The sequence below is a fragment of the Phocoena sinus genome, chromosome 12 (assembly GCF_008692025.1).
Source record: "Phocoena sinus isolate mPhoSin1 chromosome 12, mPhoSin1.pri, whole genome shotgun sequence".
In the NCBI taxonomy this organism is placed as follows: Eukaryota; Metazoa; Chordata; class Mammalia; order Artiodactyla; family Phocoenidae; genus Phocoena; species Phocoena sinus.
The window spans coordinates 49,034,568-49,053,924 of NC_045774.1; the positions used below are offsets into that span (position 1 = coordinate 49,034,568).

At 38.4% G+C, this 19,357-nt stretch overlaps 1 protein-coding gene across 3 annotated transcripts in view; it reads left to right on the plus strand.

Annotated features, from left to right (window-relative positions):
• CDK19 (cyclin dependent kinase 19) overlaps nt 1–15,635 on the plus strand; it is a 184,977-nt gene extending 169,342 nt beyond the window's left edge. For 2 of the 3 annotated variants that reach the window (XM_032651356.1, XM_032651357.1), the window contains 7 exons: nt 1,266–1,409; nt 1,580–1,649; nt 5,843–5,915; nt 6,310–6,407; nt 7,189–7,267; nt 7,881–8,147; nt 11,313–15,635. In XM_032651356.1, coding sequence (XP_032507247.1) covers nt 1,266–1,409; nt 1,580–1,649; nt 5,843–5,915; nt 6,310–6,407; nt 7,189–7,267; nt 7,881–8,147; nt 11,313–11,444 — 863 coding nt within the window. In that variant the 3' untranslated portion in view covers nt 11,445–15,635. The remainder of the gene's footprint in view (nt 1–1,265; nt 1,410–1,579; nt 1,650–5,842; nt 5,916–6,309; nt 6,408–7,188; nt 7,268–7,880; nt 8,148–11,312) is intronic. The other variant, XM_032651358.1, reaches the window with a different exon arrangement.
• The last annotated feature ends 3,722 nt before the right edge of the window (nt 15,636–19,357 follow it).

Genomic DNA, 19,357 nt, shown 5'->3' on the forward strand with positions numbered 1-19,357 from the left:
CTTAACCACCGTGCCACCAGGGAAGTCCTGTGTGTTGTTTTTTAAAAAAAATACTTATTCAACAGCATTTATTTAAAAAAATAAATAAAATACTTAAAAAAATACTTATTAAACAGCATTTATTTAAGTGGGTGAGTATGAACATACATCTTACAAAAATTCACATGTACATTTGGCAAAACATTGTGAATATAACATTATACTCTTAGAATCTAAATTAAAACTATATTATAGTCTTTCAATGTATAAAATCCAAATAGAATAATCCATAACTGGTTCTTTGAAATAGTTAATAAAACTTTGAAAGATGCCTAATTTTATCTTGGCACATTGGAGAGTTGGGGCACCATCTAAGTGAATATGTTCAGATCACATCTATCTCTACTGGTTTCGTGCAGTGTCTATATATACTTGTATTTATCAGCTTCTAGAGCTCACTGTTTGTCGAAAAAACTGAAGTTGGTGTCTTTCAGACAAAAGTTGAGTTTTTCCAAATCATCTTGTGCGATCTGTGCTGTCTGTCTAGACTGACAGCTCAGAAATTCTGCTGTCATTATGCATTTGATTGCTTTAAAGAAATGTATCACCACACCTGATGATGATATTATTTCAGTCTGTCAGATCTTGAGTATTACGCCTTGTAGTAGGTTATCAGTTGACTCCTTTGGAGATTAAATTATTAATAGTGGTTTGAAAGGCTTTTGCCTAACTGTAAATTCATTGCTTGCTAAATTGAGTTTCCCAAGCTTATCTTGATCAGGAAATTTACAAGGAAATGTATTTTATTTGGCTTTCAGTATGTTATGTGATGATACAGCTATTTCATGTGATATATATGTTTTCTTAATATACTTATTGTATTTTGTGTATTGCTTCACTGAAAAGTTTAAAAAATTTTTTTATTTTGGGGATTCTTTACTTTATAAAAGTTATACTTGGTATACAATGTTATATTAGTTTAACATGTACAACATAGTGATTTGATATTTTTATACATTATAAAATAATCACAATAAGTCCAGTTACCATCTGTCACCATACAAAGTTGTTACAGTATCATCGACTGTATTCCATATGTGTACATTACATCCCTCTGACTTTTTTATAGCTGGAAGTTTGTACCTCTTAATCCCTTTTACCTATTTCGTCCATCCCCCTACCCCCAAAAGTATTTTTATATGTAGGTTGTGATTATACCCAGAAATTATAACCAAAGAAATATAATAAATGTGTGCAAAAACTTGTTTGTTTTTCTTCCTTTATAGACATATGGGCAATAGGTTGCATATTTGCTGAATTGTTGACTTCAGAACCTATTTTTCACTGTCGTCAGGAAGATATAAAAACAAGCAATCCCTTTCATCATGATCAACTAGATCGGATATTTAGTGTCATGGGGTTTCCTGCAGGTAATTTATTTATTTATTTCAAAATAATGCGTCATATTTCAAAAACATTCTTTTTGAAAAGCATATTTTAATGTATATTTAGTATTTTTAATGTATATTTTTAAGCTAAAATAACTAGATTTTTGATAAGTAACACTATTTTATAACAATATTCAATATTTTTTTGTAAGATAAAGACTGGGAAGATATTAGAAAGATGCCAGAATACCCCACACTTCAAAAAGACTTTAGAAGAACAACGTAAGTAATTCCATGTTACGTATAAGTAATATTCAATGGGAATATTTAAATTAATCCTTTTTTAAAAAGATAGAGATTATTTCAACCAGAAACTTAGATTTTAGTGTATTAATTATGTTTATGATTTAAAGAAGATATTCCAGATGTTGTTAACATATATGCCAGGCTTAGGCTGTAGTATTTAAAAACTTTTAAGAATTTAAGGGTCAGTGGATACTTTAAATGTCTCTTCTGTTTTAGCTTGATAAAGGCTCAGTTCAAGGCCACAACTATGATTTTGTCTTTATCTAACTAATGACTGGTGACTGAAATGCTGGGCTAGGCAACCAGGAAGGGTGGCAGGAGGAAGAACACATGGCCTGGGATTTGAGTAAAACAAACTGGTGGGGACATGTATGCTGAGTAGAAGTGAGAGGAGTTTGTTATAAATGTGCACACCTAGAGGAAAAGATGGAAGAGGTTCTCTCTTGGGCAACTTAACAGAAAAATTTCAGGACAGGATGGCTTGTAGGAACAAAAGAAGACATCATAAAGAGAAGCAGAGAATGGCACTAATCATTTTGGGCCTCTCTTTTACAGTCCTTGGTAGGGTCCTTGCCTCTTTTCATCCCTTAAAGAGAGACCTGACATTGCTCAAGGGTCTGAATTGGGCTCTCTTCTCACTCTAGACATTGCCCCAGGCAGTCTCCATGATTTTGATGGCCACAATGTACCATCAGTTATGCTGATAGCTCCCAGTTTATACATCCTACTTAGATCTCTTTCCCAAGTTTCAGACCCATTTATCTAATTGCCTTATGGAATCCCCACTTGAATGTCCCATAAATACTTCAAAATACATGTCCAAAACTGAACTCATCATCTGTCCTCCTAAACCTCTCCTCCCACTATATTTCTTATCTTAGGAAATAGCTCCATGATTCATCTGATTGTTCAAGCCAAAGACCTGAGAGATATCCCTGATCCTTCTTCTATCTCACTGTCTTCCATTTTACCGCCCAGTGTCTAAACAATTAGCAAATCTAGTAAATTCTTTGTTCTAAATATCCTTTGGATCTTTGTATTTCTCTCCATCTACCATTCCACTGTTGCAGGCCAGACCACCACTGTCTCTCGCCTGGAATCCTGCAGCGGCCTCCTAAGTGATTTCTACCTTCAGTCTTCACTCCACCTCACTGTCTGTACTGCAGTCATTGCCAGAAGCACATTTGATCATGTCAGTCTTCAAGTTGCTCTTAATTTACCATTGCTCTCAATTTCTTAATATAGCTTACAGAGCCTTGGCTTCTGCATCACCAAGTTCATCTCCTAAACCTCTGTCCACTTTGTACTCTATAGCCTAGACATCATGAATTTCTTTAAGAGCCTCAAACCCCCTAAGTTTTCTTTGACCTCTGGATTTTTACACATGCTGTTCCTTCAGTCTGGGATATACTCTCCTCCCACCTATTTCATCCGATTAACTCCTTTATTTATCCTTTCTATCCTGATGAGATTTCCCCTTGACCTCCTAGTCTGAGTTAGTTAGGTGCTTCCCCTCTGTACTCCCATAGCATATCCTGTGCTGCTTCTCTTGGCACTGATCACTTTGCTCTGCAGTTGGCTTTTGAACAGTTACCGTCTTTCCCTCTAGAATATGGATGGTGCCTATTTTATACACCATTATAGGTATCCCCAGGGCCTGGTACATAGTGCAGTCTCATTAGTTACTTGTCAAATGGGTATTAAATGAAAGTGGTTCGGGCTTCCCTGGTGGCACAGTGGTTGAGAGTCTGCCTGCCGATGCAGGGGACACGGGTTCATGCCCCGGTCCGGGAAGATCCCACATGCCACGGAGTGGCTGGGCCCGTGATCCATGGCCGCTGAGCCTGTGCGTCCGGAGCCTGTGCTCCGCGACGGGAGAGGCCACAACAGTGAGAGGCCCGCGTACTGCAAAAAAAAAAAAAAGAAAGTGGTTCAAGTAATTGAAGATACACTAGTAATATAAAAGATAGAGAAAATTAATGAAGGCAGTTAACATTTTATCTTAGTATTTAAAGGCCAGAGGGAGAATTTTACATAAAATGATAGTATTTACAATAACCAGAGATAAAAGGAGAGAAATTTTAAAAGATAACTAAAATTCAGTTAGAAAGGTAATAGGAAAAGTTCAGAGATAAGAGCCATACTTCCTAAGCAGACAATTTTATCCACGCAAAATCAGGCTACTGATGCATAAGACAAGAAGGAATTTATTAAAAATTAGCTAAATCTAATACAATACATATATGTCAAAGTATAATAAAGAAAAAAATTCCAGAAAATGTTATATCAGATGACATAAAAAGTAAACGAATAATAACTTGTTTATATTAGATAAAAAGAACCAAAAAAATTACCCTTAAAGTGAATTGTGAAGGATAACAACAGAAGTTGCTGTAATCTTTCCAATGTTAGCTGTCAACTCTTACTAGCTCATTAGAAGGCAAGGTGAAAATAGAATTAAAAGGAAATAAGTAAGTTGACTTTAAAAATTGAATGTTTGAATAAACATGTCTGATAAAATGCTTTATAATGTATATAAAAAGTTTCAGTCACTTTGAAAACTGTTCAGCTCTTAAACTGTAGCAAATCTGGAAGAGGATAATTCAGAAACTGACACAAGAATTTATCTTAGCTTTAATACTAGGAAAAATAAGAAACCACAATGGGAATTGAGCAATAGGATTTCTCAACTTCAAGACCTTTTATATTATGATAGAAACAAATAACCTAGAATCTGGAGTTAACCCAAGAAATCAGTTGATTCAACATAAAGACTAAAGCCATGTTGACAGACTCCATTTCTACATAAACTTTAAAGTTTCTTTCCATTACCAAACTTAATGGCTACCTTGCCAATAAAAATGTTCCTGGTATTGGAGGAAAATAATTGTTAAATTAATATACATGGCAAAGATTTTTTAAAATAAAAATACCCAGTGTTGGGTAATATAATAAACGGGCACGCTTACTTATATGCTACTGGTGAGAATGAATGCTTCTCAAACTTTAATGTACCTACAAATCACATGGAGACCTTGTTAAAAATGCGGATTGTGATTCAGAATCTGGGATAGGGCCTGAGTACATGCATTCCTACTGCAGTCTCTCTGGTGCCCATGCTTCTGGTCTGAGGGCCAGGTTTGTGTAGCAAGAAGGCTTTGAAATGTACATACCCTTTGACCTAATAATTCTAAGAATTTATCCTGAGAAGGCAGTCAAAGCAGCCACACATAGCTAAGATGAGGCACCTAAGGCTTTCCTAGAGGTTAACTAACTGCCCAAGATCACACAATTGGTAAATGATTGTGCCAGGGTCTGGTAGGGGTCTCTGATTCTCACCTGCCATGCAGTATTGTCTCCCTACATGTGTACTAGATTGACCTTCAAGAACCTGCGTTTTTACAACTGTTGTGAAACAAACATCATTAGTAACAGTAGAAAATATACATTCAGTACAAATAATAAGTTTAAAGAGCATTTGGCAAGGAAAAATGTTTATGAAACAATATTAAGTGAAAAAAGTTAGCACAATTTATATAGTATGATTCTAATTTTATAAAGACAAAAATGCCTGTGTTTGTATTATATGCATGAAAAAAGGACAAAAGAAAATTATCAAAATCTTGATGACAGTGTTTTTTTATTGCTGCTAGGTTATGAGTGATTTCAGTTTTTTTCTTTATGCTTTTCTATATTCTCTAAATTTTCTACCATGAACATATATTACCTATTTTTTGACCTTTTTAATTTGAAGTATTTCATATATAGGAAAGAATACATATGATGAAAATATGTAGTCTATTTAGAATAATAAAATGAATAATACCCATTTACTCACCCTTCAGCCTGAGGGGTTGATATCCTGATATAGAGTATGTACCTAGGAAAGGAATTGCTGGGTCACAGGATACTCACATTTTCAACTCTTATAGTTCATGAGTCATTATCTTACAAAGTAATTGTAACAATATAAACTCCTGCATGCTGTGTGTAACGATTCTTATTTCTTCACACATTTACCAACATTTGGTTATGTGTTCCTTTTTAATCAGAAAAAACAATGGCTTAACTTAACACATACCATATAGGAAAACCAATCTTGGAACTTTTCATTAAAAATTGTAAATTGTGTGAGTGTTCTTAATAGTGTGTGATTCTCACGTCTACAGGTACGCCAACAGTAGCCTCATAAAGTACATGGAGAAACACAAGGTCAAGCCTGACAGCAAAGTGTTCCTCTTGGTAGGTTCCTCTCTCCCAGACTGGGAACTTGGATCCTTTAGCACAGCCCTCACCCCACCCTGCTTACCACGGAATTGTCCCAGCTCTTCCTCCTCTTTAGAAAGAAAGGAAATTGGTGGATGCTGGGGCAAAATTAAATCTTTCTCTTTTGAGATGTCACCCTTGACTTTTAGCCTTGTCCAGTGGTTTATCAGCAGAAAAAAATTTAAATTCTAAAAGGGCTCTAATGCTAATGATTTCTGCTAGTCTCACATAAATGTGTCTAGTGTATTAATATTGTGGTGAGCTATACAAAATGGCATTTGATATTCTATTAGACATTAACACAAAAGTCAAAACATTGACTTGGAAACAAACTTTTCATGTGCTGTCAATTTCTTATGTGTTATTCAAGCTTCAGAAACTCCTTACTATGGATCCAACCAAGAGAATTACCTCAGAGCAGGCTCTGCAGGATCCCTATTTTCAGGAGGACCCCTTGCCGACATTAGAGTACGTATCCTTCCTTTTCTGTATGCTTTGCTCCAGGCTGAGGATGTTGGATGGTGGCTGAAAGCAAGAGAAGCACTTGTTACTGAAGTATTTTACTTTCTTTGTTAATACTGCCGCAGAGAAAAACTAGTCAAGAGAGAGGTCCTGTATTTTGAAACAGGCAAAGCTGTAGAGAGGTGTGAATGAAAACAAGTATTTTAGGAATGCCCATTAATCCGTTTTACAGATGAAAACTAAAGCTGAGAACAGATGAGACTTTTATAGGTCGGTCAGCCAGAACAGTTCACACCAAATCAGTAGGGAACTGAGATTTTAAAATTCTGTGTGTCTACTGTACAACCAGACTCCTCCATTTCCCCATCCTGGTTACACCCACATATATAAATTGTGCTTGGATTTATTAGAGGTGCAGCTTTTCTTGAGAAAATTATTTTCACTGTTGAAGCAAACACACATTCAGTTGTTTTTAGTGCTGATGAAGTTTGTGTGGAGAAATTTCTATGTCATATATGTCAACTAGCTATAACCACAGTTAAGATTTGTCATTGAAAGTGGCAATTCGTGTAAAACTCAGATGACACATTGTTCTGTTCTTATTGCTTAAATTGTGTTGAGAGGCATAACCAGCCACAGATGAAGAGTAGGGGAAAAAAGTGGAATTTTTTTTTAAGAAAAAAAATTTTTTTTAAGAAAAAATAGTGGAATTTTAAATGAACAAGGTCAGTGATATTGTAGATTTTACATCATGACATGAATTCTTTTTTCTTTTCATGGTTTTTAGTGTGTTTGCTGGCTGCCAGATTCCATACCCCAAACGAGAATTCCTTAATGAAGATGAACCTGAAGAGAAAGGTGACAAGGTATATACTGCACTTAGGAATGGATAATTTAATAATTCCTATATATTTAACTGCCTTTTATTTAATTATGTATTTACTTTATTGTAGATGTACTTTGCGATTTGAAATATGCATTCACAGATAAATGAACTTCCTGATTTGTTTTATTGCCTATTTTATTCCCTGATTCTTAATTCTTGCTTTTTGTTTGTTCCTGTCATTGCTGTCACTTTATGCAGGCTGCTTTTAAAGCATCACTCTATTCTTCGATTGCAGTTGACTCCTCCCCACACAGCCCTACTTTTCCAAATTGATTGAAAAGACTATTATAGCTGTTTTAATGAGTTGCTATTTCCTGTGTGCCTGTGCTCTTCAGTGGGATGTCTGTGACTGACTTGGAGGGTTACTGTGCAAATCTAAATGAACTTCAGAGAACGGGTCCTGTTCGGGGCTCAGTACTTTGACTTCTGGAGCTGCTGTATTCCCTGGCTGCTCCATTCTCTGGTCATTCCAGTCACTTTGGTGTCCCACAGAGGTCCCTCCCCAGGTTGGTCAGCAGTCTCATGTGCATATCGTGTCATGGAAGATGTAATTTAGTTCCACAGCAAGCTTGCTTTTTTTTCCTCTCTACAAGAATCAGCAACAGCAGCAGAACCAACATCCGCAGCCCGCAGCCCCGCCGCAGCAGGCAGCAGCCCCTCCACAGGCAGCCCCGCAGCAGCAGAACAGCACCCAGGCCAACGGGACTGCAGGAGGGGCCGGGGCGGGGCCCGGGGCCACCGGAGCAGGGCTGCAGCACAGTCAGGACTCCGGCCTTAATCAGGTGCCTCCAAACAAGAAACCGCGGCTAGGGCCTTCAGGCACAAACTCAGGCGGGCCTGTAATGCCGTCAGATTATCAGGTACTCCCCTGAATTTTGTACTTTTAAATTTTCATATACTGTTAAAAAACTAAATGCAACTGAGTAAATTTTAAAGGTCTTATTGGCCATATTCAGTGATTCATGTGTCAGGTGGCATCTCCCCTAGCAAATACAGAGAAGCTCTGAAGAGCTGTACAAAATGGAAGACGTTTATCGGCAGAAGGAGGTGGGACAAGGACACTAACAGAGAGCTGATTGTTTCAGGCCCGGGGAACCTTCCTTTGGGGACTACAGGAGTCTACCAAGTAGATTACTTCTCTAATGCTGACTAGGAGATTCCAGACTGACTGGGGAGGAGTACATTCCTGGGAGGGGCTGAAACTGCAGTTAGGTTAGTCACTGTCTCACTTGTGGGCTTAGCACAAGTGACTCCATTTTGAGCCTGTCGTCTCTTTTTTAACAATACATTTTATAGACTTACAGTAGATCCTTTTAGAATTAAGTGGTACTTAACTCTAAAGTTTGACTATACAAACTGTACAATCCTGTTTCTAGGGTGTTATATGAAAATGAAGGTTTTTGTCATTTCATGTAATTGCAAGATATTTTGTTTCTTGATTTGATTATCCTAAAACCCTGAGGAGGGAAGGTGAGGCAGGCAGCTCCTCCTCAAAGAAAATGTCTCATTTTACCCTTACAGCTGCCTATCAGGTTTGAGTCAGAAAAAGATACCTAGATAGATAAGCAATTGAAAAGGGAGAGGAATGGCGGCTTATTTTGAAAAAAGTAAGCAGCATACTTCAGAAGAAGAGAAAGGGACTAAGATTGAGACTTCTCAGGAATAACTGTTATAACTGTTAAATAACTGTTAAATCTCACTAGAAATAATTTTGAGGCTAGAAAATACATTTTGTTATTAAGATTTAAAAGAAAACTACAATTGTATTACCAATTCAGGAAATTAAAGGTATTACCAATTCAGGAAATTAAAGGAAAAAAGTCTAAGGATTGGTATTTGGAGAGAGAGGTAAAAATACTGGTGAAAACTGTAGGGATTCTTGGGAGAAAAAAAAGTTTTCAAGGTAGTAACAAGGCAAGAAAAGATCTAAGAAGGGAAGGGAATTTAAAGGTTAAAAAAAAAGGTTTAGAACCACAGTCCCTCAGGGAACTGGTGGAGAAGAAGCACACAGGAGATAGATAACAGAAAACAAAACCATGGGCAAGGAAGACATAAAGTCACTGATTAGGAACTGGAAACAAGAGAAACATTAACAAGAAAGACATAATAAATAGCTGTCTAACTGGCTTTACATTCTGAATATCTCAGCACAACTACTTTGAGAACTTACCTTGGAAGATTCCCTGGAAGCAGAGGAGTATATAATAGCACTTCCATTGGTTCCAATTAAAGTAATCAAGGCATCAGTTTGATCTGCTAAAAACAGCTTGCTATTTGGGTAGTAGTCATGAACATATTTGAATTTTACTATAAAGTCAGTTTTCCCCCTAACATTAGTTTATTCTTATTATATGAGCAACAAACCTTTACTATATACTGGCTCATCTTTGTGTCTCTGATTGTGTTATATTAACCTGATTATAGTCGATCCTGGACAGATTACTTAGCTATTGTATTTATTCCTTTCAAATCCAGGAGTTCTTCAAATGCTTTTCTTTGTCCATACTGAGCTATCTACTTAAAAATAAAATAGCATATCTGTGAAATGGGTAGCTTTCTCAGCTAGTTAGTTGGAAAGACTAGCATGAGGGGTGAGGGAGTCCCATTGCACCTGTCTGCAACTCTCATATTATCGACACATTTGTTCTTTATCCAGTACGGAGGAGGTATTACGCGGAGTCTAATCAGCTAAAGTGAAAGCAGTCATAGCCAGCTCAGCAACTGTAGGCCTCGTGAATGGAAAGGACATTTTTTTTTCCATAATAAACTGACAATAAAACATAGTTAGAATCTGGAAAGGCTTCTTACAACAACACAACTCGTCAGAATTGTGTAACACAGGAAGGAGTTAAGCGAGATTATTTTTAACCAAGACTATCTTATTGCTCTGTTGTCTTGGACCCGATGTTGCAAGTCCAGCTTGGCTGCCTCTTGTGCGCTGAGTGGGGCACGCTTGCTTATTTGTCCTTCTGCAAACCGCCAGTGCCACCTCAAGGTCATTTACATTTTTAACTCCAAGTAATAGCTTTATTACATATGACCTTTCCCACTTCGCTCACAGGAAGAACCAGCCTTCTGGGCATAGCCAAAGACACTGGTTCCAGCTATGCTTATATTTAACCAGGCACCCTGTTCTTATTCTATAGGTGAATTTTTCTTTTACATATTTTTTTCATATTTGCCCTTGGTACTATGAAGATGAATGTTTCACTTAAGGTAATAAAAATACATTGAACTGAAATACATTTGTCTCAGCCTTCTCTTGAGAGAATTTTCACATATGAAATTTTTAAAAATTCTAAATGTTACCTGAAGGACTTCTCTGGTGGTCCAGTGGCTAAGACTCTGCGCTCCCAATGCAGGGGGCCTGGGTTCGATCCCTGGTCAGGGAACTAGATCCCTCATGCCACAACTAAGGATCCCGGGTGCCGCAACTAAGACCCTGTGCAGCCAAATAAATATATAATTAAAAAAAATAAATGTCACCTGAAGTTTATAAAAAGCACTTATTGCTGCCACCCCTACCCAGCCTTGCCTGGCTCTGTCATGTAGGTGATGCTGCTGAAGCCACTCTAGCCTCTCCCTCTGAAAACTCTTTTCTCTAAAAGACGATTTCTTAATCACAACAACTTTGTTATTTATAATGAGAAAACTAACAGCACGTCAGTATACATTATGAACACCACCGGTTCAATATGCCAAACTGATTATTCTGTTTGCAAATCTCAGTTATGCAAAGAGAAACTAACCAGAATTAGCCTAAGTTTCCCCTCTACCTTTCGTTGCCAGTGTAGCTTATCTCCCAAAGAAATCCAGCCAACTTTCGTGCATGCCAGAACAGTGGTGGCAGGCTGTGATGTCAAGTCAGCAAAATGTATTAACAAACTAAATTAACTGTCGCTACGATGGGTCAGAACCCGGAGCCTCTGATGAGAATGGCTCATCTCTCCGTCCTGCTGTGATTAGCATCTTGAGCTGTTCCCTTCCTCCATCAGTCACTCCCTTTTCCTGTTTCCTTCTCCTAGCACTCCAGTTCGCGCCTGAATTACCAAAGCAGTGTTCAGGGATCCTCTCAGTCCCAGAGCTCACTAGGCTATTCCTCCTCATCTCAGCAGAGCGCACAGTACCACCCATCTCACCAGGCCCACCGCTACTGACCCGCTACAGCCAGAGCACAGACTCCAGCAATATGACGTCTGCATTGAAGAGAACCAAAAATGCAAACTCTGATGCTGTTTAAAACTCATCCACTTAGGAGGAAAACTATTTACTGAGCATTTTGCAGGACTGACTGATGTCTTTATTGACTTAAAGAAGATTTTTGTGAAGTTTCCCCAGCACCCTTTCCCTGCATGTGTTCCATTGTGACTTTTCAAAGCGTCTGATCTAATCCCAGCACTTAACTTCTGTAACCTTCAGCATTTTGGGGGAGGATTTCCTGGTGCACCTTTCTCATGCTGTAGCAATCTCTATGATTTATCTTTTCAAAGTTCTTTTACTAGGATTTTAATGTTTTAGAAACAGGATTCCAGTGGTGTATAGTTTTGTACTTCATGAACTGATCTAGCAACACAGGTAAATATGCACCTTTTAAAGCACTATGTTGTTTTCACAGAATATAACTCTTTTGCTCATGGAAGTCTTAAATGGGAACTGTTACTGTCCCACAGTACTTTACTATTCCATTTTTATTTCTCTAGTTTCAGGGAAGGTCTAATAAAAAGACAAGTGGTGGTACAGAGGGAAACTGCAACCAAAAACAGCCTAGATCTTTGCAGTTACTATGCTTTATGCTATGAAGAACTAAAGTATGTGGTAATTTTTATATAACCATTCATATGGAACTTAGTTCCCAGAATCATCTTATTCTGAATAGTATCCAGTAATTAAGAATTATAATTTTAACCTTCATGTAGCTTACGTCTACTTTAAAAAGGGTTTCAAGAGCTTTGATGAAATACAGTCCTCTGGTGACCCACACCAGAAAGCTGAAGAGAATATTAACTGCACTAGGATTTCTTTAAGGAGTAATGTTGATCAAAGGGAAGGAAAAGCTTTTAGTGTGTATTGTACATAAAGTTGGCTTCTCTAAAGAACTGTTGGTGTCTTCACATCTGGGTCAGTTTGAGTAACTTTCTTACATAATCAAGGGTACTCAAATAGAAGCCTGCAAATTAATCTGCTTTTAAAATAAAGAGCAGTGTTCTCCATTCGTATTTGCATTAGACATAGAGTGACTATTTTTAAAGCATGTTAAAAATTTAGGTTTTGTTCATGTTTAAAGTATGTATTATGTATGCATAATTTTGCTGTTATTACTGAAACTTAATTCTATCAAGAATCTTTTCATTGCACTGAATGCTTTCTTTTGCCCCTAGGAGAAAACTTAATAATTGTGCCTAAACTATGGGCAGATAGTATACGACCTATTAGATAAGTGCTATTTGCATTTCTATGATCTATGACTTAGAGACTGAGCTCTTTCTTAGCCAGCATAAGGACGCTCAGCAGAGTCACAAGGAAATGTAGAGACTTAGAGCTCCCATTGTAATGTAAGGGGCAAGAAACTTGTGTTCTTCTAAATGCTACTAGCAGCACCAGCCTCGTTTTAATGTTTTCTTGAGCTAGAAGAAATAGCTGATTATTGTATATGCAAGTTATATGCATTTTTTAACTCTTCTTTGTGAACTTATCTACCTGGTTATGATACTCTGGGTCCATATACAAGTAAAATAAGTTTTAGACAGAAGCCAGTATACATTTTGCACTATTGATGTGATCCTGTAGCCAGCAAGGACCTTACTGATCTCAGCATAGTAATGCTTATTAATAACAAAGACTATACAGTGACACTCATCAACACTGAAGATGAAACTGTTGACATGCTCCACTGGAAGGAATTTCTGATTGTCTCCATAGTAATTTACCCCTTCCATTTTTGCAAATGAGAAATTAGTAGCCCTCTGCGTAACGTAGCTACCCTAGTAAAGTTCTGTCCTGTGACCTGAAGCCTCACTGTCATCAGATGCTCACTGCACCCTCACCTCGTGCCCAGCATTATGCTGGGGGGTGAGACACAAAGGGCAAGACCTACCTCCTGTCCTTGAAGAGCTTATGATTGATTCCATGACAGGACGCTTTCCTGGGATGACAGGCTCATAAATGAAACCATCTTAGAACATGAAGGTCTATTCGTTTACTTCTAGACCCACTTGGAGAGAGTTATTATTCCATATTTTGCTCTGTAATAAACAAGTGTCATGGAGAGGTTTCTATGTTTGTCTACCTTCAAGAAAGCCAGCAATTAATATCACCACAGGCATTAATATATATTTGAAATGTTCACAGCAGCCTTTCAACAACAGTTGGGTGGCCCTTGTAGACGGAACACAACTAAGTGTTTGTAGGAAATTACAGTGAAAATAGAAGCTCTGTTCCTGCCCTCAAGGAGAGCTTACATTTAGTAAAAGACAAACCCAAATATGTGCATGAACCAAAATATCATGCCCCTTAATACTTTATAAGCAACTTTGATATAAATCCTTGTGATATGCGCTTATATGATCATGGGACTACCCTGCTTTCCTTGTATGTAGTGAATTTTAGTGGCAGAACTGATACAGAAACCGTGAGGGGATTTTTTCAGTTGCTCCCGGTGTTCTCCACACAGGATCTAGCCAGATACGCCAATTACACGTGTGACTGGGTTTCTGGTCACTGCACTGGTACTGGCCCTTTCCTCCTGTGCTCTTGCCTGAGAGTTGGTGATGCCCACTGGTGCTCATTACCCTTTGAAATAATTTTGGTTCATAATTTCCTTTTCCTTGTAAAGGGGAACAAAGCCTTTAACATACTTATGGGCCCTAAACTGTGGGACCTCGAAGGAGACCTGTGACGCTTTTTGAGGTTAAAATTTACCTTTTTGGTCCCCAAATGACCCCATTCCTCTTTAAAAATTTATTACCATCAATGTCCCCTGAGAATGCAGGGTGGACTTCCAAACCAGGGGAGGTTATGGGAAGGAAGGAAGCAAGCAAAGTGAAGGTCTTCTGCGCTCCATAGTACAAATCAGTTTTCGAGTTAGCTTTCTGGTAAGTTGTGTGTTTGGGAAAAGGGATTCTAGGGTTTCAGGACAGCTGAGTCAAGGGTAAGGTAGCCTGGTGGCAGGACTGATACTATGAGGCTGAAACAATCCTTATGATGAAGTAGATCATGCAGTAACATACAAAAACCAAGGACATGTATATTTTTATATCTGTGTGGTTTTAAAACTTTAGTACTTAGAACTTTGAACTTCTGCACTACTCTTTGCTCTTGTAAACGCAATTTACATTTAAGAATGGAAAGGGATGGCATTTGCTTACGTGTTCACTGCCTCATTCCTGGTGAAGCAACTGCTAGCTGTATGCCTCTAAAAGGATGCTGTTTTCTCTGCTAAAGATAAAAGAAAAAATAGTTGGACAATAAGACTTGCAGCTTAATCTGCTTTGAATAATTGTATGTAACAGAAACTATACAATGAAGGAATATTCTATGAAAAGTATGAATCCTAACCTCTATGGTGTTATCTTTCTGGGGAATGGAGAAAGGCAGTGAAATGGCAGTTAGACTAAAGGAGGCTTGAAGGACTCAAGTATAAATAATATTTTATATAAAACATAGCTGTTTAGGTTTCCTTAATCTTCAAGAATAGTCACAAATATCATAAAGCAAAGTTCATTGTTTTAGGATTTTTTTAAAACGTGTTGTACCTAAGGCCATACTTACTCTTCTGTGCTATCACTGCAAAGGAGTGATATGTATGTATTATATGAAAAAAAAAAATCCTTAATGCACTGTTATCTCTTAAATATTTAGTAAATTAATACTATTTAATTTTTTTAAAGATTTGTCTGTGTAGACACTAAAAGTATTACACAAAATCTGGACTGAAGATGTCCTTTTTAACAATTTAAAGTACTTTTTATATATGTTATGTAGTATATCCTCTCTAAACTGCCTAGTTTGTATTTCCCATAATTCCTATTTGTGAAGTGTAACTGTCGTCGTCTCTTTTTTCAGTCATTTTCTGCACGCGTCCCTCTTTATACGATTATAGACATGACTGTGTGTGCTTTCCACACACTGCTGCGAGGTGTGCACTCAGAGCCAGCTGCCCCCCGCGCCTGCACCCCGCCTTCCAGCGAGGCTTGCTCCGTGGGGTGCAGGATGAGCTGCTGCTTTGGAGCCGAGTGTTTCCCGCTTTTGAGTTGTCCTGACATCCTTCCTGAAATGACTGTTAAGACAAAAATAAATTACATTGCATTTATTTTATATTCTTGGTTGTAATAAAATTTAATTGACTTTGTTTCAGTGTGAATTTTTTAAATATAGGAAAAACTCTTGCTACAACAACTTTTGATGTTAAAATTTTACGTGTGTGCCTCGAAGCTTTTCAGATTACACTTGTCCTGCAGAGATGCAAAGTCTCCCTGTGAGCTGCAGTATGTTATTTTATTCAGGATGCTTATGACATCAAAAAACCAAAGAGGCAAGGCTTCCAAATACCTCAGAAGCAAAATGACAGTTTTTTAAAACATCTCTAGGGGAGATATCCTTTAAAAAAAAAAAAATGGGGCTTCCCTGGTGGCGCAGTGGTTAAGAATCCGCCTGCCAATGCAGGGGACAGGGGTTCGAGCCCTGGTCCGGGAAAATCCCACATGCCGCGGAGTAACTAAGCCCATGTGCCACAACTACTGAAGCCCGTGCGCCTAGAGCCCGTGCTCCACAACAAGAGAAGCCACAGCAATGAGAAGCCCACACACTGCAATGAAGAGTAGCCCCTGCTCGCCACAACTAGAGAAAGCCCACGTGCAGCAATGAAGACCCAACACAGACAAAAATTAATTAAAAAAAAAAGAAAATTAGAATGTTTTAGAAAAAACAAATAGGCAGCATTTTGTGGGTAGAATGGCAATGGGAGTTTCTCCTTTTATAAGGACATTCTGTTGTACCTGGCTGCCTCTTCTTACAACTTACTTGATGAATCTTCTATGGTATTCCAATGGTTAAAGGCATCATGGAGTGAACTGAAGAATGTTTAAGTGACATAAACACAAAACTTCATTTCTATTTAAAATTAGATACTGCACATGTCCAAATGCTTCATTGCTTGACATAGATTGTATATTTAATACTGTGATACTTATAGGGTAGAGCTTCTCTTGGAAAACCTCTTTGACCACAGCTGCCTTTCTAAGCAGCCACCTGGGGAAGAGAAAGCAGACGGCTGCACAAACCCCTTACCACACCTGGGAAAATAGCTTGAAAGTATGGGTCTATCTCATTAGCCAACTGTAAATTCTTTGTGAAGGGTCTGGGTTTTATTCCTCCTGCATTCCTAGCACCTGGCATGATGCCCAACACAGAGCAGACAATTAACATGGCGAGTCATTAGCATCAGTTTTGTACATTGGCACAGAATTCCTTGATATGCTGTATTTGTATATGGACAGGGATGAACCAATGTATTTTTGTTCCATGAGTAATGAAAATGCTAGAAATAGGCAGTACTTTGTTTTTTCTTTTTAAAAATTTATTTATTTATTGTTGAGGTATAGCTGATGTATAATATTGTATGTTTCAGATGTACCACATAGTGATTCATAATTTTTAAAGGTTATAATCTACTTATATAGTTATTATAAAATATTGGCTATATTCCCTGTGTTGTACAATATATCCTTGTAGCTTATTTATTTTATACAGAGTAGTTTGTACCTCTTAATCTCCTACCTCTGTCTTGCCCCTCGCCACTTCCCTGTCCTCTCCCCTTCCCTGTCCTCTCCCCATTAGTAAGCACTAGTTCTCTATATCTGTGAGTCAGTTTCTTCCTTTTTTGTTATACACTAGTTTGTTGTATTTTTTTAGAGTCCACATATAAGTGATAACATAATTTGTCTTTCTCTGTCTGACTTATCTCACTAAGCATAATACCCTCCAAGCCTATCCACTTTGCTGCAAATGGCAAAATTTCATTTTTTTCTATGGCTGAGTAGTATCCCATTATTTATATATATATATATAAATATATATATAATGGGATATATATGTGTGTGTATATATATCACATCTTCTTTATCCATTCATCTGTTGATGGACACTTAGGTTGCTTCCATATCTTGACTATTGTAAATAATGCTGCTATGAACATTGGGGTGCATGTATCTTTTTGAATTAGCATTTTCATTTTCTTTGGATATATACACAGGAGTGGGATTGCTGGATCATAAGGTAGTTCTATTTCTTAGCTTTTTGAGGGACCTCCATACTGTTTTCCACAGTGGCTGCACCAATTTACAGTGTACAGGGTTCCCTTGGGGCATTACTTTCTTAAAATAGGTTCATTTCTTATATTTTTTGGCTGCAAAGTCATAATAAAATATCACCCCAGAGGAACAAACAATTCAAACTGCATTTGAATAAAAGATTAGGCCAAGTTAGTCATACTTGCCGTCTTCTTTAGATGCCATCTTTCCTTTGGTCCTCCTAGAGGAGGGCATCTTAAAGCCTCGCATAGCATTTATCTAGCAGGCAGCAGAAAGCCAGCTTGGACAAGCAACACACAAACATAACAGGAAAATTTGTTCATTTGATCTAAATGAGAGAATATAGGGGAAAGAAATGAAAATACTGACTTAAAACATTAATATATATTTAGCACATTCCTCCTGATTTTTCACACTTTCTGCTCTTCAGACTTGTGCAAAGTACTGCTGAATTTTTGTCACACAAAGATGCTATTAAGGACTAGATGTTTGTGTCCTTCCCCCAATTCTTATGTTGAAGGCCTTATCCCCAGTGTGGCTGTTTTGGAGATGGGATGTTTATGGACATAAACATGAGGTCCATGTTTGAGGTCACAAGGGTAGGGCCCTGATCCAATAACATGAGTGTCCCAGTAAGAGGAGACACAAGAGAATGCGCTCATGCTCTCCCTTCGTTCTCCCCACTCCCTTCTCCCTACTCTTTCTCTCTTCCCTTCTTTTTCTTCCCTCCTCTCTCTCCCTCTCTCTCCCCCCAACCCCACCCCTCCCCACCATGTGAGGACAAAGCAAGAAGGTGGCATCTGCAAGCCAGGAAGACAGTCTTTACCAGAACTGAACCCTGCCAGACTGATCTTGGACTTCACAGCCTCCAGAACTGTGAGAAAACAAATTTCCGTTATTTAAGCCATCTAGTCTATGGTATTTTGTTATAGGAACCTGAGCAGACTAATACATATTTTGGACTAAGAAGTAGGGTGCTGCAGTAACACCTAAAAATGTAGAAGGGGCCTGGGAACTGGGTAGTGGGTAGAAGCTGAAAGATGTGCATGCTAGAAATATAAAGTGTTAAAGGCAATTCAGGGGGCTTCCCTGGTGGTGCAGTGGTTGGGAGTCCGCCTGCCGATGCAGGGGACGTGGATTCGTGCCCCGGTTCGGGAGGATTTCACGTGCCGCGGAGTGGCTGGGCCCGTGAGCCATGGCCGCTGGGCCTGCGTGTCCGGAGCCTGTGCTCCACAACGGGAGAGGGGCCACAGCAGTGAGAGGCCCACATACCGCAAACAAACAAACAAAAAAACAGGCAATTCAGAAAGAAAAGACAGCTGGAGAGAAAACTTCCATCTTCTTAGGATAAAGAACATACATAATCATGAACAGAATGTTGGTAGAAACATGGACATTAAATGACATTCTGGTGAGCTCTCAGATGAAAATGAGAAACAGGTCATTGGAAACTGGAGAAAAGGCAATCCTTGTTACAAAGTGGCAAAGAACTTAGCTGAACTGTGCTCTAGTGTTTTGTAGGAGGTAGAAATTTTGAGCAACGAAATTGCTCTTAAAAGATCTCTCTTTGGGCGGAGGGGAAGTTGGCGGAAGAGTAGGACACGGAGATCACCTTCCTCCCCACACATACACCAGAAATACATCTACACGTGGAACAACTCCTACAGAACACCTACTGAATGCTGGCAGAAGACCTCAGACCTCCCAAAAGGCAAGAAACTCCCCAGGTACCTGGGTAGGGCAAAAGAAAAAAAAAGAAAAAA